At 37.3% G+C, this 25,066-nt stretch overlaps 1 protein-coding gene across 1 annotated transcript in view; it reads right to left on the bottom strand.

Annotated features, from left to right (window-relative positions):
• The window catches only part of CTNNA3 (catenin alpha 3), a gene marked incomplete at its 5' end in the record, with an annotated part of 847,188 nt that overhangs the window by 773,614 nt on the left and 48,508 nt on the right, over positions 1-25,066 (bottom strand). Inside the window, one exon of the mRNA XM_081329881.1 lies at positions 12,539-12,658. Within this exon, the coding sequence (XP_081186007.1) occupies positions 12,539-12,658 (120 nt within the window). The remainder of the gene's footprint in view (positions 1-12,538; positions 12,659-25,066) is intronic.

Genomic DNA, 25,066 nt, shown 5'->3' with positions numbered 1-25,066 from the left:
CTTGCTCCTCAGGCAAAGGGCCAATGGCATGGTCAGTGGGGTGGGATGCCAGATGGGTTGATGGCCACAGCATTTGCTCTGTCTCCATAAAGAGGAACAGCTGAGAAGGAGGAAGAATCAAGCAAGGGAGACATTGAAGCTCCACTGTCCATTAAAAAGGGAGGAGAGAAAGGCATCAAAATCAAGCAGTGAAAATTCCTGCTTATTGAAGCTGGAAAGGAACATGACTCTGAGAACACCAGACAAATTTCTGGGGCCCCTGGGCTTCCAGCAATCCATTAAAAGCAAGCTTGTTAATCTGCAGAATGTAGGTGCCAGCCTCCATGATTGATGTGGAAACACTGCATCCCCATGTTCTGCTACAAAGGAAAAAGTTGAACAAGACAGGGGGAAGTAGGGCTTCCCATTTGTTGTAGGGATATGCTTTGGAGTGCCATGATTCCTGATCATTTTTTCTTTGGGGTTTCCAAGCAAAATGAATAGCAAAACTTAGCATTTCATCAGGAATTTGGGTTTCCCAATTAACTTTAACGGGTTTATTGAACAGGAACTTGAAATAAGAGACCATTTACAAGGGCAGCCATAAGAACTTGTGGCATCATTTTTAAGGGTGCTGGAATGCCAGAATGTTGTCTGAATATTTTCAAAAGCCATTCAAAATACGCTGGCATAACTCCTCATCTACTTTCCTATACTCTAAAAAATCCTTTAAGACATGGAATTCTAGCCACATCAAAAATTTCTTCATGAGGAAGTTGCCTAGAGGGATCTTCATGTATCCATCTATTCCCACGTTTCTCGATCTCAGCCACATTAAGAATGGGCTTCAACTTTAATGCTGGCTGGGTGAAATTTTGAAGTTTAAATACACAGTCTTATTAGAGGTGTTTTTCCCACTGTGAGATTTATAATTATTTGGCATATGTTGGGGGGGGCGGGGCTAGATCCCAATTGCCTGGAAGGGGTACAAATTGAGTTGAAAGATATGAATTGTTTCGTATAAGTTTCTCTCATTAATACCTATGCTTTGGGGAAGGGATGGTGGGGTTTCTGGTCTCTGTGCGATTCTCTCAGGATTGGAAAAAGGGTAAAGAAGGCCAATAGAAGGAGGATGAAAAGACTGAAATAAAATACAGCTATGGTTGGAAGCAATGATAAAACAACATATAGATTTAAAACCAGAGATACTTTTATTGGGCATGTTACCAGGAAACTATAATAAAGGTAATACTTACTTAGTTTTACTTATATTAACAGCAGCTATGATAGTATATGCACAATTTTAGGGAAAAAGGTAAAAAAAAACCCTACAGAGGAGAATATAATTAAAAAATACTGGAATGCACAGAAATGGATAGGTTAATGTTAAAAATTAAAAAAAAAAACTGAATACTATATGACATGGGACTTATTTTACCAATGGTTAGCTGATAAAAACAGAGGTTAGAAAGTTGGAAATATGAGAAAATGTGGATTATGTGAAGAAGATTTATAACGGATTAGTAAATACTTTGATTGTTATACAATTAATGTTAATACGGGAAATACTATTTTTAACAATATGATTGCTATTTCCTAGTATATGATTGTATTTTGATAAGATTATTATGAATGTGATGATTATTATATTCTAATACTTATATACCTAGACAACACACTGTTCAATGCAGAAATGGAATTTTTGAGCTGCTGCTGCTGATAACAACAACAATAACAATAATAATAATAGGAGGATGAAAACAAAAGCATTCATGGCTCCGATTCTATTTTCACATTTACTTAGCTTTCAATCCTATAGAAAACACCAAGAAGGCCATCCGGAAGTTTACTGATAGAGGAGAATATCTGTAGCTCAGGGTTGGAATGAGAAGGAAACAACCAAGCTCAGAGAGCAATAAGGATCCCTCAGGAAATTTAAAGGTAAAGGTAAAGGTTCCCCCGCACATGCATGCTAGTCGTTTCCAACTCTAAGGGCCGGTGCTCATCTCCGTTTCAAAGCCGAAGAGCCAGCGCTTGTCCGAGGACGTCTCCGTGGTCATGTGGCCGGCATGACTAGACGCCAAAGGCACACGGAACGCTGTTACCTTCCCACCACAGTGGTCCCTATTTTTCTACTTGCATTTTTTTACATGCTTTCGAACTGCTAGGTTGGCAGAAGCTGGGACGAGTAACAGGCCCTCACTCTATTACGCGGCACTCGGGATTCGACCCGCCAAACTGGCTACCTTCTGATTGACAAGCTCAGCGTCCTAACCCACTGAGCCACTGCGTCCCTAATAAGGAAGTTTATTCAACAACAATTATTGCTTCTGTCTATTGCATTTTATTAATTAAGATTGCCCATGTTGTGCTGATTGTATTCAAATGTATACATACCACTACTTATTGTGACAGTATCCATTGATTTATCCATTGTGGTTGAGTATTTTTTTAAAAAAATTCAAAATCATCTATAACACAGCCACCTTTATCCCCCCTTTATCCTTTATCCTTTTGTCTCTGGGACAAAATGTGCAACATAACAAAAATTATTCAGTTTCTGTTGTTGTTAGCTGCCAGATATACCACAACAAACTGTTGGAAAACTGAAGTACACTTCTCGAGGCAGAAATGGAATTTTGAAGTGTGGGTAATAGCATTGTCTGAAATCTTAGGATCAAATACTTTTGAAGAATCCTTTGATTAAGCTTATCTTAATCCACATTGGAACTTTTTTTTAATTATATCAACACAGTAATTCTTTACAGATTAATTCCATCAACAATTTATCTAAAAAATGTCTTTTTAGAAATATAAATATAAAATTATAAAAACAAAATGCATTATTAAAATGTGCCAGTTACTTTAAACATTAAATAAAATACCCAATGAACCCAATGGAACTATTTTAATACAGTTGATTGTTATTACCCCATAATAGATATTGTACAACATTTAGCTATTTTAAAAAAATATCTGAGTTCTAATAGATAAAAGGAAGTATATATAATGTTTATTTGATCTGCCTGGTGTTTTCACTGAAACAGTGAAAAGGAAATAATTTTAGAAGGGACTACTCAAATGTAGGTGTCCCACTAACTCTCCTTTTTCATTCTATATGAAGAGTTCAATTCAGTAGCCACTATCCTGACTTTTTTGACCCCCACCCCCACCCTAAATTAGACACTCCTGTTGGATAGAATACACTATATTGGGTTTGGAAACTCCATTGTTAAACATCATGACTGTAAGTCAAAAAAATAGATGATTGCACATCAGCTCTGGAAGTCCCAGTTGACACTGTAAAGCAGGGACCTTCAAACTTGGCCCTTTTATGACTTGTGGACTTCAACTCCCAGAATTCCTCAGCCAAGGAATTCTGGGAGTTGAAGTCCACAAGTCATAAAAGGGCCAAGTTTGAAGACCCCTGTTGTAAAGTGAGGACCTCACATGACTGCGACTTGCAACTTCTTGTTGGCTTCCCCACTGCCTTTGTTTGATGAGCTGGCAGGGAAGGTCACAAACCACAATTACACAATCAAGGAGATATCGTGGTTGTAAATGTGAGGATTAGTCATAACTGCTGCTTGTTCAGTGCTGTCAAAAGTTTGGATTGTCATTAAACAAGGACCACATGTCTGTAAATTCCTTCTCTTTCTTATGTACAGTTATAAATGCTAAAAGATACATGTTAGGGGTGAAACCTGTTCTTAAACCACTTGTCTTAAAGTAAATGGGCATCAGTCTCAGATGCCTTGAAAATCCAACAAAGCAAACCCCCCCCCAAAAAAAGAGGAATACATCCATTAGGATTTCCTTCAGCTAGATCAGGGGTCCCCAACCTTGGCTACTTTATGACTTGTGGACTTTAACTCCCAGAATTCCTCAGCCAACCATGCTGTTGAAGTTGAACTCCAAAAGTCATAAAGTGTCCAAGGTTGGGGACCCCTGAGCTAGATGGCTGTTGTCAAATAAGGTCAAAAGTCCAAAATAAAAATACTTATTTTGGATGTTGTAACATTTTATAACTCTCTGCTGTGACCTGTCCAGAATTAATTTAAAATCAGTCAGTGTCTAAATCAAATCATTTATTTATTTATTTAAAATAGAAATGTATTATGTACCTCCAGCTGTTTCTGGTTTTGGACTTTTTAGCATTTTTTGTTTTTGCTTTCTTTTCTTTTTTTATTTAAAAATATTTTTATCTAGAATTCCCACAAAGTGATACATTTTGTTTAACAAAAGCTTTTTCATCTGCACAAAGAAGTGACCTTATCACCTTAGACATAAAATAGCATTATTTAAATAGCTCATTATCAATTAAAGAACTTCCCCTGTACACAAATTATACGCTCTTATATTCCATATTGTAAGCCTGAGGCTATGAAGTCAAAATCAAAGCTTTTCTCAACAGTCAAATGAAGGGGAGTAGCACTTTACATGTTCTGATGTCAGCTTTCAGGCCAAAGTGCTACCATATTGTTCTCAAGCAGAGAGTTTGTCTTTTCAATGTGTAGCCAAAGTACCACGGTTGTCACAAAGGTGCTTGCATTTTAAACGCAACTGGGCTTTCTGATTTTTCTTTAAGATAATTTGCTTCTCATCTGAAGCAAATGAACTGAAAAAGACGTTTCTTACATGAGAAGTGAAACATCTTGATGATAAGATAAGATAAGATAAGATAAGATAAGATAAGATAAGATAAGATAAGATAAGATAAGATAAGATAAGATAAGATAAGATAAGATAAGATAGTCTTTATTGTCATTTTTTACTGTGGGCACAATGGCACACATCAAAAATGAAATTTAGTTGCCCGCTCTCAAAGTGAAACACATACATGACACACACCTAAAACATACTATATACAACATATGTATAGACCCACACCCCTACATATACATAACAATAAAATATTAAATACTGTCCATCTTGTATATATAACAGAAGGAGGAAGCCTGAGAGTTCACAAGGTTAATGCTGTAATGAATGAAACTATGGCTGAATCTGGATGTTCTGCTATGGATACCACCCAGAAGGTAACAAGGAAAACAGGTTGTAAAGAGGATGTGTAGTGTCCCAGATAATCTTACAGACCCTGTTTAAACAACGCTTCTGTGCTAATGTCCTGGATGGGAGGGAGGGAACTGCCAATGATCTTTTCGGCCATCCTCACCACTCTCTGCACCAATTGCCTTTAAAATGCAATTTTAAAAAATCCAATTGCCTTTAAAATGCAAGCATCTTTGGGACAATCATGGCCTGGACAAATGAGAACCTCCGCAGACATAGTACCAAGGCCACATCCAAGATGTCCTGCCAACATGAAGAACTTGAATCATAACCACAAGCTAAATGGTAACACTAAAGTAGCAAGTATTAAGAACGCTATTGCTTGCTACTGATCACCAGGTAGATTCAATTCACACATAAGGTATATTTGAATAGGCTACACTTTCTACTTCAATCAAATATCAAAGCCATAATCTATAGTTTACCAATCACCTTAATTGTGATCATACATCAAATCAGAATAAAACCAAACAAGCCATAGTATCTTTATCAACCTGTAATGTGGCTTTTGACTCAATCCCCTCCTGAAAAGCAAGGGGGAGCCAGTGTGGTATAATTGTTAAGGCACCAGACTAGAAGCTAGGAGAGTGGGAGTTCTAGTTCCACCTTAACCATGAAAACCATCTAGGTGACTTTGGGCCAGTCACTTTCTCTCAGCGCAACCTACCTCACAGGATGGTTGACGTGGAGAAAATAGGAGGAGGAAGGAGAATTAAGTATGTCCCCACCTTGAATTTTACATATATAGGAAATCAGCTATTTATTTATTAATATTTTGTATTTCTTAACCATCCATCTCCCTCAGTGAGGGTCTCTGGGTGGATACAATATAATCAATAAAATTAACATTAAATTCAGAATTAATTTAGGATTAAAAAGTTTAACAATTGTAAAACTAACAGTATACAATTTCAAAAGGTGAAAAATTCCAAGATGGGGTGAGGGGGTTAGCAGTTATTAATACAGGTGGGGGAGTTCTCATGAGGCCGGTCAGCCAGCCCCCTGTTTATATGGGCTTCTGTGTCTCCCATGCAAGGCTTCATGGCCAGGTTTTGACCCCTTGACAAGTTATAGATTGTTACCTCCTTTAGTTAATAGTGATGTCCCTTCTGTACATTAAATATAGATATAATGGGAATCTAGCAGGTTTTACTGCCACCACAAAACAGGGCTGCATTCTGTTCCCTTACCGAAGTTCTACCCTGGACACGAGGCAATGCCTATTCTTTTACATTCAGATGACATGGTCATCTTCCTGTGCTCCCAATTTGTCTTGCCATGATGCCTTCACGCCTTAGCATCATATCGTCACAATGAAATGCCAGAAATAAATTATTCCAAGTGCTGCAATAGGCATCAACATAATTGGAAAAATTAACTAAGCATCTTTTTCTACTCTTCCACTTCATAAAAATATCAAATCAGCAACTTCTCAATCTGGGCACAATACTTCGCTAATGTAATAATTAAATGTGCAAAGCTACAAAACGATATCCTGGCAGTATTCAAACCATTCAAAACAAAAATGCTAAGACTCCTTTTTTAATGGTGCTCAGTTTTTAAAAATTTTGCCTAAATTCCTGAGAAAAAGGAAGGAAGGAAGGAAGGAAGGAAGGAAGGGAGGGAGGGAGGGAGGGAGGGAGGGAGGGAGGGAGAGAGAGAGAGAGAGAGAGAGAGAGAGAGAGAGAGAGAGAGAGAGAGAGAGAGAGAGAGAGAGAGAGAAAGAAAGAAAGAAAGAAAGAAAGAAAGAAAGAAAGAAAGAAAGAAAGAAAGAAAGAAAGAAAGAAAGAAAGAAAGAAAGAAAGAAAGAAAAAATGTTTATTGATTAGCCCTTGGGCCATATCAAAGTGCAAAGTTCCAGCAATAAATTGTTACTAAAATTTGATAAAAGTAATTTAAAATGGAATTCGATAAAATACAATTTAAAATGGAATTAGAATAAAATACGATTTAAAATGAAATGGGAATAAAATACAATCTAAAATGAAATTGTAATAATGTACAATAATTAAAGATATAGATAAAATATGATAAAATTATATTTTGGAGTTGCCCTTGCAATCTACCCCAATCAATGGTATCCTTCATTAACCCTGGCAAGTCATTGATGTATAAGTTAAATAATAATGGTGCCAGGATACACCCTTGCCTTATCCCTTTATTTATGTGAATCCTGTTAGTCAGGATTAGGAAAGAAAGAAAGAAAGAAAGAAAGAAAGAAAGAAAGAAAGAAAGAAAGAAAGAAAGAAAGAAAGAAAGAAAGAAAGAAAGAAAGAAAGAAAGAAAGAAAGAAAGAAAGAAAGAAAGAAAGAAAGAAAGAAAGAAAGAAAGAAAGAAAGAAAGAAAGAGTTGCTCGGTGCTCTATTTATGATTGGATTACATAAAGCCATACCTGAAGTGAAGGAAAATATTTGACTCAAATCTAGAAAATGATCCACCCTCTCTACCTCACAAAGAAGATGGGTTCTCTGTGCCAACATGAGATGCCTTACCTTCAAAAGTGATGGAGGGGAGATTGAACAATATCCTGTTTCAGGAACACCTCAAGATACAAACATTGAGACTATTGTACATATCAGTGTTTCTCAACCTTGGCAACTTTAAAATGGATGGAGTTCAACTCCCAGAATTCCCCATCCTCACTGGCTGGGAAATTCTGGGAGTTGATGTCTACCCATCTTAAAGTTGCCAAGGTTGAGAAACACTGCTATATGTACTTCTGAACTGCCCTACTCCCTACCCAAACAGTATAGGTATGATTGTAAACTTGAAGGGCTTCAGTCACATGGTTCTGGCCACTATTATTTTGACTAACCTTTTGCAAATACCCCTATTCCAACACAACCTGTTCAAAATCACCTATTTCCCTTTTGAATCCAGACTGATGCATAAATTGTACAATGAAAATTTTAATTGTCATGAAATAACTTTCACCATGTACAAAACGTTTAACCAACTTTAAATGATTGCACAAATGAGTTTCTTAGATTAATCCAAGGTTTGTTAGCTTGGTTGGTTTTCAGTCAGAATTCCAAATACTGTCAGTTGGATTATGGTTGCTCTTAGTTACTAAAACTGTTTGGCAGACACCAAAATTTGGTATGCGCAGTTTTAATGAGTAAAAAATGAAGACTCTTTCAAACCACATTCAGCCCTTGATGAAAACATGGTGAAATGTGTATGTATGAAGGTGAAAGTGTGTATGTATGTATGTATGTATGTATGTATGTATGTATGTATGTACATATAAATTTAGAGAGAGAGCTCACTGAAATATTTTCTTGCAATTTGCTCAGTTGTTTTAATATTAATGATCCACCATTTTAGCACAGATGTAAGCAAACAGAATCTTTCTACACTCTTTCTTTGTTATAAAGACTTTTAGCAATTCCATTTTTTAAAGATACCAGCAGCTGAAGAGTATTTCAATACAATGTCTTCAATTAAATTAGCATTCTTGTTCTATTTGGCGTTTTCTGCTTCATGCCAAAATAAATGCAGGTTATCAGACCAGCGTTCAAAATGATTTATGTAGAGAAGAGAATTTTGCCACAGTTCTGTGTCTGGGTATCTCAGAAATATTAAGCCTGATTTCAGGTTCTTATATTGAATTCCGCAGTTCCTTATCAACAAATCCTTTTAGTCAAGCAAGGTAAGCAACAGTATGCATTTAATTCACCCCAATTATGAATGCATCTAACATGATTTCTAGCATCATGTGAGCCCAATAAAAAGATTGCAGAAGCCCAGAATCACTTTGTAGAGCCGTGGTGACGCAGTGATTAGAGTGCAGTACTGCAGGCTACTTCTGCTAACTGCCAGCTGTCAGCAGTTCAGCAGTTCGATTCTCACCGGAAAATGAGGACTCAGATTGTCAGGGGCAATATGCTGACTGTAAACCGCTTTGAGAGGGCTGTAAAGCACTGTGAAGTAGTATATAAGTCTAAGTGTTATTGCTATTGCTATAACAATTTAAGAAATAAATAAATAAATTGCATCATCTCAGAGACTATATAGTCAGATCACTTTGGGAAAGCCCTAATGAAGAACTACCAAACAATTCTTTGACCACTAGTGAATCTTACAATGTTGAAAGAAGAAGGGGTGCAGGAAACTCATTTGAGCTGTAGGAGTACAATTACACATACACATTTCCAGTGCTAAACTGATTGTATGTTACACTAATGGTATTTCAGAGCAATGGCGAAATACATTTTCTGTCCTGCACAGTCTCAGACATTGGAAATGTATGAAGACAACTTGGGGTGTTTGCCAAGCAACACAATATTATCAGAAAATTAATCTGCTTGTGAAACATGTCTCTGTCTTCAAGAAATATTATGTTTAGTAAGTTCTGCTGATCAAAATACCATAATGTAGTTAGTATGGCTAACAATCCATTTCTGCAAATTAAATACACAAATTTTGGCCTGGCAGATGCACCAAATATCTTTTTTTTATCGCAATATTGTCTTTTTTTCAGAAACTATCCACTCTTTATCCAAAACATAAGCCATTGAATTAAAGATGCCACGCCATTCAATATATTCACCCATTTAGTAATCTGCTTTACTATTGATTCATTATTGGATTAAATAAAAGTTCACATTAGGGACGCTCCATATGGATGCTTTTTTTGAATGATGAAGATAATCAGTAACCCTTGCCATTACAAGTAGATATAAACTTTTTTACTTTTTTCATTCTGTTATATTAATAGATGAGGAATCACATTTTTAACAATAAAATGTGCCCTTAATATTGGACTTCACAGTTATAATTTAGCCTTGCAGTAGAAAGCAGAGATAACTTTGAAAACATTGCCATCTATGGGCCATTTTTAAATATATAATATAAGGAAAAATATATGCGATATCAGATTGTATACATTCAAATTAAATGCAGTTTAAAATAAACCTGTAACCTGTTCTGACACTCTAGTCAGGAAAATAATGAACACGTTCTAATTGACAGCCACATAGGTTACATATTGTGCTACATAAATCCAATGGATTTATATAATTGAGGGCACAGATGTGAGAGTGGGATGTTTCTTTTTTTTATTGAAAAGTTTTACAATACATTTTTCAATACAAAAAAACCCCTCCTCCCCCTCCCCTCTCCCCAACCCCCCCTACCCTCCCCTCCCCCCTACCCGACTTCCCAGAGCTGAATACAGGGTATAATACAAACAAGCATAATCTAAAATATGCTAACAACAATAATAAAACATTAAATTCTATCACACTTTAACTCTCCATAATCAAAATATTAATAAAATAACTACTAACTAATTATACGTCATAAAAAATCCACTACTTATTCAAATGCTAAATGATACTTTTTAGTCCCATATTTATTCTGAATATATTCAATCCATCTTCTCCATTCCACAGTGTATCTCTGTTGCGATTGATCTTTCAAATATGCTGAAATCTTTGCCATTTCCGCCAAATTAGAAACTTTCAAAGTCCACTCTTCTATAGTCGGCAGTTCTTCCTTCTTCCAATATTGTGCTACTAAAAGTCCCACTGCCGTAATTAAATTCAACATCAACTTTGTATCTACAACAGTAATATCTATAATAATACCCAATAAAAACAATTGCGGAGAAAACTTTATCCTTTTCTTAAATATCTTTTGCATATTCCACCAAATTTTAATCCAAAAAGCTTTAACCTTTTTACAAGTCCACCATATATGAAAATACATTGCATCCTCACAACCACACCTCCAATATTTGGGCTGGCAGTTCGGATACATACTTGCCAATTTTTTAGGGTCTAAGTGCCACCTATACATACTGGACTATGATCAGATATAGTTCTTGGACAAATCTTGATCTTCTTAATCCTCGGAAAAAAATCATTAGTAATTAGTACAAAATCGATCCTGGAAAAAGATTGATGCCTGTCGGAGAAAAAAGTAAAGTCTTTTTCTTGCAAGTTCCTTTCTCTCCAAACATCTCTCAATTCCAAGTCATCCTTCATCTCAAAAAAAGATTTAGGCAGTTTAGCATGACTTGGCGTGCTTTTAAAAAGGCCACCCTTATCCATTTGTACATCCAAGACGCCATTCCAATCTCCCATAAAAATACAAGATTTATAATCCCACTGAATAATCTTGCTGTGTACTAAATTATAAAAATCTCCTTGCTGTTGATTAGGAGCGTATAGTCCGACCAAAAGCGTTTTCTTGCCTTCTATTAATATTTCAATTATAACATATCTTCCTTGTTTGTCTGCTTCAATTAAACTCGCTGTTAAGGTATTCTTGACATAAATAACAACTCCATTTTTCTTATCAGGCGCAGAAGCAATAAACTGGTGCCCTTGGTAATATTTGTAGCATTATTCTTCTCATATTCTTTTTATAAGAGGCAAGTTGTGCTTTCCTATACAATAGTATATCTATTTTTTTACTACCTATTCTAGAACTGCAGTAGCTTCCTAGAATATGAATTCAGTTTAGGAAACACTAGAGTATAATTCATTTATTGTAGAAATGAATTAGTTCCCTCATCCTTTTTCCATTTCTCTTCTCATCAGCCTTTTCAGACATGGAACTGTCTATCACGATGCGCAAGGTGAAATACATATATCCATATTTCTGTGCATCTCATCTTTAACTTGCTCTCTCGCCAGCTTTCTCTGGGTGGGTGGTATGCATGTGTGTGTGTGTGCCCACACACACCTTCAAGTCAGTGTTGACTCCTGGTGAGTGCCTGGACAAATCCCTGCAGTTTTCTTGGTAATATTTCAGAAATAAGTTTGCCCTTGCCTGCTTCCTAGAGCTGAAAGACACTGGACAAACTGGCTCTCACTTAGACATTAAGATCTCCATGTGGGACTGGAAATCCAGCTTGAAAAACACTGAACAAAATGGATTCACTTGAAATGACTTATTCCATAGAATTAAAACAATCCTCAGAAAAAGCACCGTAACTAATGGAGAGTGAATACACTTTATCACTAACTTATTTTTTTAAAAAAAATATCACATTTAAAGCAGATATAATGCTGAAGGATTAATTAGGAAACTTTTTTTGCAATCAAGGACATCCTTTAAAATAAAAAGTCCACGGGGTGTGGCTGCTAAATGGAAATTTTTTAACTAAAATTAGTTAAAATTACTGAATATCTAAAATACTTCTTTTGTTTCTTATTACCAAAAGAGTTACCCATCAGAATGATGTAGAAATTATCAGGCTAATCATATCAAAATTAGATATATCCATTTATTTTGCATAGCCTTATCTTAAAATCTCATCACAGCTAAGATATTTGGATACAGTTCGGCAGCACACAAAGATTAATTGAAAAACTGTTGTGTATAGCAGCTGTTTTCAAGTCAGCCTTAAATCATGACCTTTCACTCACTTCTCTTTCTCTTTTGATTTCTGCCTTTTGCACATTATTTCAAAGAAGACCCACTTGAAAAAAGAAATCTAGATGGGTGATCTTACTAATGTTCTTTCATTTCTTACCTGTTGTCGCTTAAATGCCAAATGGTCCAGCTTCTTCAGGTCTTTCTGAAGATGTTGATAAGTGTTCTGCAGTTCCGATTTACTAGATACATTTCGAAGAGACATCAACAATCTCTGTACCTGCAGCCATACAAAAAGTAGGAAAAAAGAACATCTGACTTTGTTTAGAAACAAATCCCCTAAAATCAGTTCTTTGCATTGCATTTGGATTAGCATCAAGTCTTGTTACCTCCGAGTTGTATTATTGGGAGGAAAATACACTTCCTGAAACTTTCCTCTTTTGTCACCAAAGTCATCTGCCTCACCACTAGGTTACTAGATTGCATTACAAGACTCAAAGCCTGTCTGTCTCCAAACCTGCCTTTCCAGGGCCACTCATGCATGTCACAGGCAGCCAAAATTCTGCCCTAACATAAAGGACCATATAGACCCTATCACTCCACTTTGGTTCCTTCTATCACCAAAAGAAGCAGAACAAACAACGGAAACTCCTTCCACATTTGTGTTCCATGAGGTGAAACTGGTAATGCCCAATTCCCCGTCCTCCCACCGTGTCAGAGTTGGAAGCCTGGAGCTGGCAGATTGTTTTCCCTTCAGTTATAGGTGGCTGCAATATTTTCTGGAAATCAAAATCATGGCGAAGTGAAATTGGGGGGGGCGGGCACGGAGATTTTTAAGTTGTCATTACTGCAAGGGAGAGACTGGAACCATAGCAAAGTTCATCCTGTGCTTTACAGGACCATTAGCTGGGTTCTGAGATGTCCACAGGAATTTTTTTAAAAAATCGATATGTTGGCAGTGACCATGCAAATGAAGTCCTGTCCCTTTTTTTATATAAACTCTGTGTTTCATGTATGTGGTTGCAGACATCATCTTGACTTTTTTGACCTGCCTGTGAGTATTTCCCGCGTGGGCTCATACTCAATTTAAAAGGTTGACACTGATTTCCCATTCAAGCAGCATAGCAATGCACTTAGATCAGAAGTCTTCAAATTGGCCCTTTTATAACTTGTGGACTTCAACTCCCAGAATTCCTCAGCCAGCGTGTCTGGCTGAGGAATTCTGGGAGTTGAAGTTCACAAGTCATAAAAGGGCCAAGTTTGAAGACCCCTGACTTAGATCATCATCTCATGCTTACTTATGGGAACAAAACTCTACATGCCATCAATTTTATTGATAGTGAAGTAAATAATGCCACAGAAACCTTCAACTGCATGGCAGGTACTACCATGGATATTGCCCAAACCAACATTAACAATGAAAACCTATTTTAAGGGTGGACTCATTTTACTGAAATGTTTTCACTTGGATCTCTCCTCTCTGAATAACTCCATGACCCTTTTTATTAAAGACCAACATTATGCCAGAACTGATTATCAATAACAATGAAAGGTTGTTTTTCAGGTTAATCTTAGTTTGGGTCTTTTCTTTCCTATAGCTTTCATCTACTGTCATCCACTTGTTGGATTGGCAGAATTCAAAGCACAAATTCCAGAATTTCTCCGCATGATGTACCTGCTGGCATAACATAAACTCAGATGTTTCAAATCAGCAGGTGTTTAAAGGCAGAAAAGGGGTTTTTTTTAATAATAATTTTATTAAATTTTAAAATAGAAAGATTAAAAACTTAACAAAAAAAGAATAGAAAAAGTAGAGAGAAATAGCGGATAGAAATGCAGCAAAATAAAAAAAATAGAAAGAAGCAGCAGTACAAAAAAAAGGGAATAACTTCCAACTTCTTTTATAGCACACATAAATAAATTTTACTTTCAACTCTTGCTCTATGGTTACTTTACTTTCAACTCTTGCTCTATGGTTCAAAACATAATTTATTAATATTGCCTAAATACATGCCCAAACTTACAGTATATATCATAATTTCACTTTTTTTTTGTTTTGAAAAATAAAAGTCCAATTAGCATTAGAGTTAGTCAATATCTTTTCTTTAATCAAAGCCAACAGTTTTTCCATCTCGGTCATCTCCATCAGCTTCACCAACCATTCTTCCTTTGTAGATGATAATAAGTCTTTCTACCATTGGATATATAGAAGTTCTCATGCCATTATCTTATGTAGGAACAAAATGCAATGCAATTTTTCCAAAGTTTTATCCATCAGCCATAGTACAAATGTCTCTGGTCTTGATTGTATATTGATATTCAAAATTTTCTGAATGAATACAGTATAACCATTTGAGTTCCGAATGGCCTTTTTAGCTATTCAAGGCAAGAAAGTTTTATCGTAATATGTACACCTGGGTCAATCCTTAGAAAGAAGGCACTGGAATTTGTGTCTGGTCCAACGTTTCGGATTAAGCGAGAAGAGAAGTGTTCATGTTGCATTTGGGTCCAGCCTATTATGAGAACACAAACATTATGTAGTTCAGGGGTCTCTAAACTTGGCTACTTTCAGACTTCTGGACTTCAATTCCCAGAATTCCCTACTCAGCAATGCTGGCTGGGAAATTCTGGAGGGTTGAAGTCCACAAACCTTAAAGTTGCCAAATACAGAGATGCCTGATGTAGTTCAAGACCTAAGCCAGGGTTCCAGAGACTAATTTCAAAATGCACATGAATTAATTTGGGCCATTTAGTATCTCTTATCTCAGGGAACTTCAAACTTGGCAACTTTAAGACTTGTGGACTTCAACTCCCAGAATTCCTCAGCCAGCATTGCTGAGTAGGGAATTCTGGAAATTGAAGTCCAGAAGTCTGAAAGTAGCTAAGTTTGAAGACCCCTGTCTTATCTCAACCGACTTCACAAAACTCTTTTGTAAATACAAAACTGACTAAACACCTCCATATAAACCAGTTGAGAAACAGTAGGGTTAAAATGCTAGAGTGGGACTACAGAGCCCCAAGTTAATTTTATCCTCAGCGTTTGGATTGCTGTCAGGGGAAAATGGAGGAGGAGCTTGAACTCTAGGAGAAACAGTAAAGGATGAATGTAATGCATGCCAAGACACTCCATAGGTATTCTCAATATTCAGGCTGAGTGGAGAATTAGAGGGGTTGACATCCAAAAATCTAGCAAGCCTCCACGGTGGGAAGAGCAGGGCTTTTTTTCTCATAGACCGCTCAGAACGGCATTCCGGCACCTCTTTTTTTGAAAGAAAAAAAAACCTCCCTCTATCGCAGGGATAGGCAATCTTGGCTCTTTTTTATGACTTGTGGACTTCAACTCCCAGAAATCCTGAGCCAGCCATGCTGAGGGGAAAGAGAGAGGTTTCCAAGCTGAGCCATGCTGGCTCAGGAATTCTGGGAGTTGAATTCCTTGAGTCATAAAAGAGCCTGCACTAGAGGAGGACATTAAAATTATTTACAAGGTTACTTCTTTAGGAACTAAACTTTTAGAATCTAAAACAGCTAATTCAAAAAAAGACAAAATGAAAGAACCTCACATTTTTCATCTACTTCTGTCTTTTGGAAGGTAAAATTAGATAACAAAATAATCTATTTCCTATGTTAACATCTCTGCAATGAAATCAATAAAGTAACGGGAAAGAAATGAGAAACATTTTTCTCAATGTAATAGGTCTAATTTAGCTGATGCTAGAAAAAAAATAGTATCTTTTGCAAATACTCTTGAAATCTATTTTGAATCTATAACTATCTATTACAACTAAACCACTTTAAATTAAACAATTCTTAAGAATGAAATATTCTTAATTTGGACTTTACTTTTACTGTTTGGACTGTTGTGTGTTTTGAAAAATAGATTATTTAGAATCTAGTTATGTTGCACTTCAGTCTTTAAATAATTAACCTAGTATATACATAACAATATATGATGTTTTCCATGGTGAGCTTAACATCAATAACAACATTTATTAAAAAGGCTAAAATAATTTCTGGTGGTATTATCTATACATTAAAATTTTGTTTAGTCACAATCTTTCACTGTGCAATGTTGCACAGGCAAGTTGTCTGCAGCGAAGGCAGCGACTTTGCACCCCTCCCTGCTGCCCAACTACACCATCTCAACTAGGTAAGTAAGATATTATTTGCAAATAGGATGGCAATAAACAATTTAGGCTGCATTTACATCAGGGCTTTTCAACCTTTTCAGAAATTGTACCACTTTTAGGACATGACAATATTCAAGCACCACCCAGTGCTTAACAATGTGTCAAAAACTTGATGACTAAAAAAAAAAGGGGGGGTATTTTGGGTTTCATTGGTTAGATTCATTTTTTGTTATAGAAATGTCTAGTTTATAATATTATAGAAAAGCAAAAAGTTGAGATTCAATGTTAATACTTCCTTCTACTCCTGTAACAGAGGAAGTCAGAAGTCAGTGCCTTTTCTTTTTCTCTTCTCCCCCTCACTTTTTCCTTTTTCTCTCACCCTTCGCTCGCAAAAGCCCCCCCCACTCACTCATACTTTGCTCACAAAAGCCTCCAGTTGCTCTCCCCCACTCACTCCGTCTCTTTCAAAGGCCTTTTGCTCGCTCACTCACTTACTACCCCGTCACTTCCAAACGCCACTTGCTCGCTCACTCACTTACTGCATTTGGAAGCGACGGGGCAGTAAGTGAACGAGTGCCGGTGCCGGAGGCCATCAGCTGTTTGGCGCCGAAGACCACTGCCATGAGGAACACAGCTCTGGATCGGGGTTCAGAGCAGCTCCGGGTGGGGGCTCAAAATGGGCCACAGCGTGGCAACTGTGGGCAGGGGAATCCCCACGGCATGTGGCTCCGAGCTGCAGGGGCAGGGGTGCAAAGGACAGGCGGTGACACCGTAGCAAGACACTGGCATCACTCCCAGTGACAGCACCTTTGAGTTCCGGCACCTTTTTTTTTAGAAAAAAAGCACTGGGGAAGAGTACTGTAAAGATGGCTTATATACTGTAAGCTGAAAAGCAGGATTCATCTTTAATCATTGTTTTCTCCACCTAACAAAAAAGTAAGCTTCAAAATAAATGTTTGATTTTATGGTACAGTGCTTCATGAATTTATTTTTCCCTCCCCACCTTTAAAAATTATGCAGCACCCCAAAAGAGTTTTTGTTTATATGGATTATATTTATTGATATCTGCTGCATTAAAAATAAAAATGATGCATTCTCTGCTACTACCCCTTCTCAGAATTGTTTGATGGGATTTTAATATTGCATTATTTTTCAACATAGGCTGGCAAATAAATTTGATTTTGTGAGCAGCTGAGAGCGTCTTGGAGGATCCCCAGAACACCTCACATCACACCTTCAGAAACACTGGTCTAGCAAAATATTTTTCCACTTTTAGTACATATTGTTCTAGCCATATCTGCACAAGCACAACACAGTACAGTGTCCTCCTTCAAGATGCTGTATAATGCAACAGTCAGATCTCAGGGAATCCGCTCTTCCTTCTGCCAATGCTCTGATGAACTGTTAAAACCTGCATATTAATTCATGCTATTTTATTATTTATTACATTTTTATCCTGCCTTAATTACTTTATAAGTAACTCAGTGTGGCAAATATACCCCCTATTTTTCATACAACAACAGCCCTGTGAGGTGGGTTGGACTGAGAGAGAGTGACTGGCCCAAAATCACCCAATCAGCTTTCATGCCTAAAATGAGACTAGAACTCAGTCTTCTGCTTTCTAGGCCAATACCTTGATCACTATACTAAACTGGCTCTCAAAATACGGCCACCCCAGAGGGGACAATCCCACAATCCCCTATCTCTCCTGAGCATTTGAAAGAAATACCATTCCAGCAGGATTCTCCCATATCAAAGAGAGTATTAATTAACTCATTTATACTTTCCTCTCCCTCACATAAGCAGCACCCTAGCCGAATCTGGGGAGTGGGGTATGAGGTGAGGTGAAGCAGTGAGCAGCTTGAGAGGGGCTTTTTTCACATTCAACAACAAAGGATGATCTGGAGGCAGCATTTCTCAACTTTAAGATATGTGGACTTCAATTCCCAGAAGTCCATGCAACTTAAAGTAGCCAAGATTGAGGAACACTGCTCTGGGGCAGTATGGATTTCCTTAAGAATTTTATGGGTAAAACCTCTTGGGCATAATGCTGTGAACTTGTCCTCTGATCCTATAGCTAATCTGTGTCAACCCCTCAAGATAGTCTAGACGGGAAACCAAAACCCTAAATACTAATGCTACCTCTTTTTAAAGTTTACAGGTTGCAATTTTAAAAAAAAGATCCTGAAAGTCTGAAAGCCCTTCTCCCCTCCTTTACTTTTATTTTGCAGAAAACTAGGGAGGGTCCCTTCTTTTCTGAGACACTTTCTGAGACTGAGGAAGCATGCCTGGCTGAGGAGTTCTGTGAGTTGAAGTCCACAAGTCTTAAAGTTGCCATATTTTGAGACCCCTGATTGAGAAATCGTGGGTGCTCCATCACTGGAAATTTTCAAGAAGAGACTGGACAATCACCTGTCTGAGATGGTATATAGGTTCCCCTGCTTGAGCAGAGGGCTAGACTAGAAGACCTCCAAGGTCCCTTCCAGCTCTACTCTATTCTACAATTCTACAATTCTATTCTGTTACTCCTGTCTCCCAAGAGTATTCCCACAGCCCCTTATAGTATGTAGTAAACAAAATCTCAGAAAACTACCGGTATTACCACCCTTGGCTAAATTATCCTGTTCCACCAAATACTTTTTTAATAGCACAGAAGAGCTGAAGGATCATCTGGTCTCCTACTTTCCCTCTGTAGTCTACTGCCATTGTGTACCTAAGAGGGTTGGGAATGAAGTAACTAAAAAATCTGTTTTCATTGGGTGAGTTTATCTTCGAAAGAAAAAATAATTATAAGCTTAAGAACCTAAAAGAATTTGAAATAAACAGCAAAAAGCTAAATACAATTTTGATCTAGTAAAGTTATAAATGGATTAAGAGTTCAAATAAATTGCTAACATTAACTTTTGCCATAAGCTATTGGAATTAATTATAAAAATAGCTTCTTGTGGGAAACATACTTATGTTGGCTATCTTGATTATTGCTGGAAGACATATATGTAGGGCAGGAGTGTCAAACTGCTGGCCCGTGGGCCGGATGCATCACATGGAAGCCACACCCACCCCATTGCCAGCAATGGCAAAACAGTCCCGATATGTTGCACAATGTCACGTGACATCGTGAGTTTGACATGTCTGATGTAGGACATGATCAGGCTGAGCCCAAGTGAGGGGGGTCAAAAGCATCGTCAATCTCGAGTCCAGGGGTCTTCAAACTTAGCAAATTTAAGACTTGTGGACTTCAACTACCAGAATTCCTCAGCCAGCGTGCCTGGCTGGCTGAGGAATTCTGGGAGTTGGAGTCCAGAAGTCTTAAAAGTTGCCATGTTTGAAGATCCCTGCTCAAGTCCCTTCACACTCACAAGAGATCTAAGTCTAGCCAACCTTGAATTCCATTGACTCTTATCTACAGCCAATTTGCTTTCCTTTGCTTTGACCATTGGTAGTTCAGATTCTTGTAGAGATCTTAAGCTTGCAATAAACTTTGATCGAACTGCGTGTGTTTCCTGATTTTCCTGCTTGACACATAATGCTTGATCAAAACTTTATTTTTAATACAAATGTTGAATTGGAAAAACTTGAGAGTGTTGACTATGGAAAAAGTGAGAGCTTGTTATTTATATGCTATGTTGAGAATATAACAGAAAAATAAATGCCCAATAAAAAAGAATATTCTGAATTCTAGTGGACAGAAGTTGATGGAGAAGAAAATTACTGTGAATGGCAGTAAACTGTGATGTTTCAGTAGAAAATGGAGCTTGCAATGAAAAGAAAAGTATTGGTTATACGACTATTAAAGCAAAAATTAAATTCCCAGCATCAAGCTAGTGTAGGCAGCCTGGAATAAATTGTACGCATAAATTGTATGCACCACTGTAGGCTGTCATTGGTTCTTATCTGATGCATTTTGTCTGATCAAACAATTGTTGCATAACAGCCAAAATGCAGAGTTTCTCAATCTTAGCAGCTTTAAGAGGGGTGGAGCATGCTGGCTGGGGAATTCTGGGAGTTGAAATCCACCCCTCTTAAAACTGCCAAGGTTGAGAAATAATGTAATGGGATGCCAGAAATGTATTACAGATTCATGAAGATTTTTAACAATTCTAATTCTTTCAATATTACATTTTTTATTAAACCCCCAGGGTTAGCAGAACAGGAAGAGTATCTTCCAAATGAATAAAACCAACCAAATCAATCAACTGCTGGCACATGACTAGGGGGCCTTGATGCAACAAGATAGCAATCTTTCAAGGGAACAGTATTGTGCCAACAATCCCAAATCCTTATTTCAGAAAATTGCCTGGAATGCCAGTTACAAAGTGAAGAAAAACCATCAAATACACCACTCACAAAAAATTCAGGCAGCCCCTCTAACAAAAAATGATTTTGTAAAACTTACAAAATAATTCCTTTGATCAGGATAGGGAGCAGTGGGAATATTCTATCAAGAAGCATCCATATTGTACTATTTTTTTTAGAACCAATGCTTCTGTTGAAATAATAAATCACTATTGCTACCGTGCTTTTTACAGTAATAATCACCAATTTTAAATAATTGTGTGGGCTCTCAGTGTTTCTAAACTGCTTTCGGTTCCTTTATTATTTAGATTGTTAGAAAATATAGAAATCATTGAAAGCATTCAATATTTTACCATGTTGTAAAATCTTTCAGAAATATGAATACACTAAAGAATAGCACAATCTTTCCCCGCCCCATTTTCTAAAAATATAGCATAGGTGGCGGGGAACCCTCTATTTTATGTGTGTTATTGTGCAGGTATTCTTGTAGAGCAGGGGTATCAAACTGCCGGCCCGCGGGCCAGATGCGTCATCTGGAAGCCACGCCCACCCCATTCCCGGCAATGGCAAAGCAGTCCCGATATGTCTTGTAACGTCACATGACTTCGCGGGTTTGACATGTCTGTTCTAGAGTATGTTAGACCGTTATGTAATATTCTCCTACAGAGCCCAGCGTATTTCTGAGCTCTGTTGTGTGTAAAGAATTGTGTGCATGTGTTTATGTATTATGTTTTTGTCTGCTTCTGCAGGGACTGGGTGTTTTCTAGTGCTCAAGCATTCTTATTTCATCTTCCAAAAGCACTTTTTATATTATTGTACTTAATAGAAAACAGCTAAGGCTTCCCGAGTAACTGTAGCATGTAGTGTTGAATCACCACCAAGCTCTAGTAGCATCTTAGTTAGTGCCATCCAAGACCAAACTGTAATATAATTGAAATCTCTAATGAGTTCTAACTTAGCTTTTTTTTTCTGTGTCTCCCTCCAGGGTCTTTAACTTTCATGATTATATTTCAGAAGTTCCCTGCAGCAACTGAAATATTCTTAACTGCTGTCCTGATTCCACCCACCCACCCACCCAAAAAAAAACCAAAGCATTTGATTTTTAGCAGTGTTTCACAGAAACCCTGGACGCCAAGACCCATTTTTGTGGTATCTCTCTCAGAATGTTTGCTAGTGCTCATCAATTAAAAAGACAATATATTTTATATGTCCCTGTAAAGCTTTCCCTGAAGTGTGTTCTAATACAATAGCAGCACCAATATATTATAGCACTTCTTCACAAAGATCTTAGCTGGAAGACCTGTCATTAATCATTGGAGAAAAAATGAGGAGCTTCTATGCTTCCCAGATCCACGGCTCAGAGGTTTTGCAATTTTCATAGGATAAAATGGAAGGTTTGATCACTGAACCAAAATTAATTTTAAAGGTTATGTTGTTCACTACAAAATGAAACTGCTGATCAAGGAAGAGATTGGGTAAATGTCTAAAATGTGCGGACAAAAGAACCAAATCCTTAAATGGGTTTTAGCAAACTATTTATCTTCTTTGATATCCAACACATATCCAGTCGGGTCTGAAAAATGCAATGCATGAAATCATAGTATATAGGATATGCATATGCTTTAAAAGATTATTAAAGATTATACCACACAGTTTTTGCAAATAAGTTAATTCATCAGCAAATTTAGGGGGGTGGGGAATGGTAGTCAAACACTTGGATAACTTAGCTTCCCTGCCAAATTGAGATTTTCATATCCAAGCACTGTTTCTCTCCAACTGATTGCCTAGAAAGTGACATGAGTTGTTAAATTTTATTTGTTTCCAACTTTGCATAGTATAAATCTAAATTTTATCAAAACTCAACTAAATAGTAATCATTCTGTCAGCCAAGCCTGATATTAATCTAGAGTAAGTAAAACTATAGGTACTTTACACATGGATCTCTTAACTATGGTTTATTGAAGAAACCACAATTAGTTGGATTTACACAACAGAAAGCCATAAAGAACAATTTCTAGGACTTCTGGTTTTGCACAGTAGTGACCGGTCATGGGCTTGCAGATTCTCCGCACCCCCACGGCTAATTTCGCCCTGCTGAGGACCCTAAATGGGTCTAAGTTGCCCTGGAGAGGCAACAATAATAATAAACCTTTATTGTCAAAGTACAACATGTGTACATTGAGATTAGCTGAGCCTCCCCCCGTGCTCTCTCCCCCCAACACACAGTGACAACAAACCCCCCATCCCACCACACTATGTGAACCAACTACACCACACACCGGCCTCCCAAGTCAAAGAAAGAAGGGTGCTCCAGCAATTCTGGAATGGCAGCGGCCATTGTGTTTGACTTGGGGAAAGCCTTCTAACCCGACAGGAGAAAGGCTGGCCGTATTGCATCGACCAGCCGAAGCTACTAGCAACCGAAGTCCAAAAGCAATAACCAGCACAACTGTGAACAGTGTGCTTGAAATTGAGTGAGGAATTCGATCTTCTCCTTTCCATTCTACATTTAATTTCCTGGAAAAGATCCCCAAGAAGCAAAATACCTCCAAAAGGGAAGTAGGGGGATTTCCACCCCACCTTTATATTAATGGAAGCGGCAAATGAATCTTTTTATGGAGGATCAAAATATATGAAATTGAAAAACAAATAGTTGCTGACACCTAGTGGTGGACAAAGACTATGACAGCTATGACTTTAATATAAGACTTGGCAAAACCTGGGAAAAGCTAATCTGTGTTTGTGACCTTTAAAGTTTTAACAACAAAGAAGAGCTGTGACAAAAAAACAGACAATAATCTGTAAAAGTGTGGGATGGTTCATATGGAACAATAGAGTTAAATTTTTTAATGTAATTAATTTTTGAGAAAATCTTAACCACTAATAATACCTAAACTTTGGTGGGAGAAACAAATTAAAATGAGGACTGTAACAGGATCCATGATAAGGCAACCAGAATGATTGGATAGAAAAGAAATATTATATTGATGTGATTATTATTTTTAGGAATATTGGGGAAAATATATATTTAATTATCTATCAAAACAATAAGAATTGTATTAACTCAAAGTTTGCAAAAGAGGATATTTTGGGAAAAGAGGAAATCAACTAAAACCATTATGTGGATTATGAATTACAGAAATCAATTGTTTATGATTGTTTTACAAATGTAACCCAGACAACATACTGTTCACTAATTATTGTGATTTATGTTTTTTTAAAAAAATCAATAAAATATATTACAAAAAAGAAAAAATTCTATATTATCTAAATGTACCCCAAATTACCTTATAATCTAGTGCAATGTATAAATTTCAAATTGTTTTGGGGTCAATGGGATGAATTATGTCACATACAATATTCACTGATTGATGATTATGTGCTATTAAGTTGCTATCAACTCTTAGTAACCATAGATTCTCCTCCCTGAAGATCCATATCTAACCTGGTCTTCAAATTGCCACTATAATTGAGTCCATACATCTCTTTCCTTCCATCTTTCATAATATTAGGCTCTTCTCCAGTCAGCTAGGTATTTGCATACTATATTCAAAAAAGGATAATTTGAACTTGATCATTTGATCCAATAATTTGTTTTCTTGACTGTCCATGGTATTCAATCCAATCAATCAATCAATCAATCAGAATAGAGCTGGAAGGGACCTTGGAGGTCTTCTAGTCTAGCCCCTGATCAAGCAGGAGAGTCTGTACCATTTCAGACTCCTTGATTAGTTTCCATTAATTGTTTCTTATCTTGCCTTCTGGTGCTTTGGAAAACAGGTTGAGCCCCTCTTCTTTGTGGCAACCCCTCAAATACTGGAATATTGCTATCATGTTACCCCTAGTCCTCCTTTTCTCTAGATTGGCCGTACCCAATTCCTGCAACTGTTCTTCATATGTTTTTGTCTCCAGGCCCTTAATCATCTTAGTTGCTCTTCTTTTCACTTTTTCCAAAGTCTCAACATCTTTTTTGCAATATGGTAAGCAAAACTTAATGCAATATTCCAGGTGTGGCCTTACTAAGGATTTATAAAGCAGCACTAATACTTCACGTGATTCTGGCTTCCGGTTTGCACGCGCGGCGCTTTCAGACACTCAGGGGAGAGCTCCCTCCCTGCCGTCCGATCCTTCTTCATTGGAGGACCCTGAAAAGGGTCAAAAGTCACCCTGGAGGGGCAACCACCGCAAGGAGACCCTCCTGTGATCGTGGAAGGGTGGCAGCCTTCTGCATGAATCTGGAGCAGCGCCTTTTGGTCCGAAGAAGT

Source organism: Vipera berus, assembly GCF_964194415.1.
Source record: "Vipera berus genome assembly, chromosome: 5".
Lineage (NCBI taxonomy): Eukaryota > Metazoa > Chordata > Lepidosauria > Squamata > Viperidae > Vipera > Vipera berus.
Note: the sequence above shows the minus strand (reverse complement) of the source record. Positions and strands in the feature narration are given on the sequence as shown.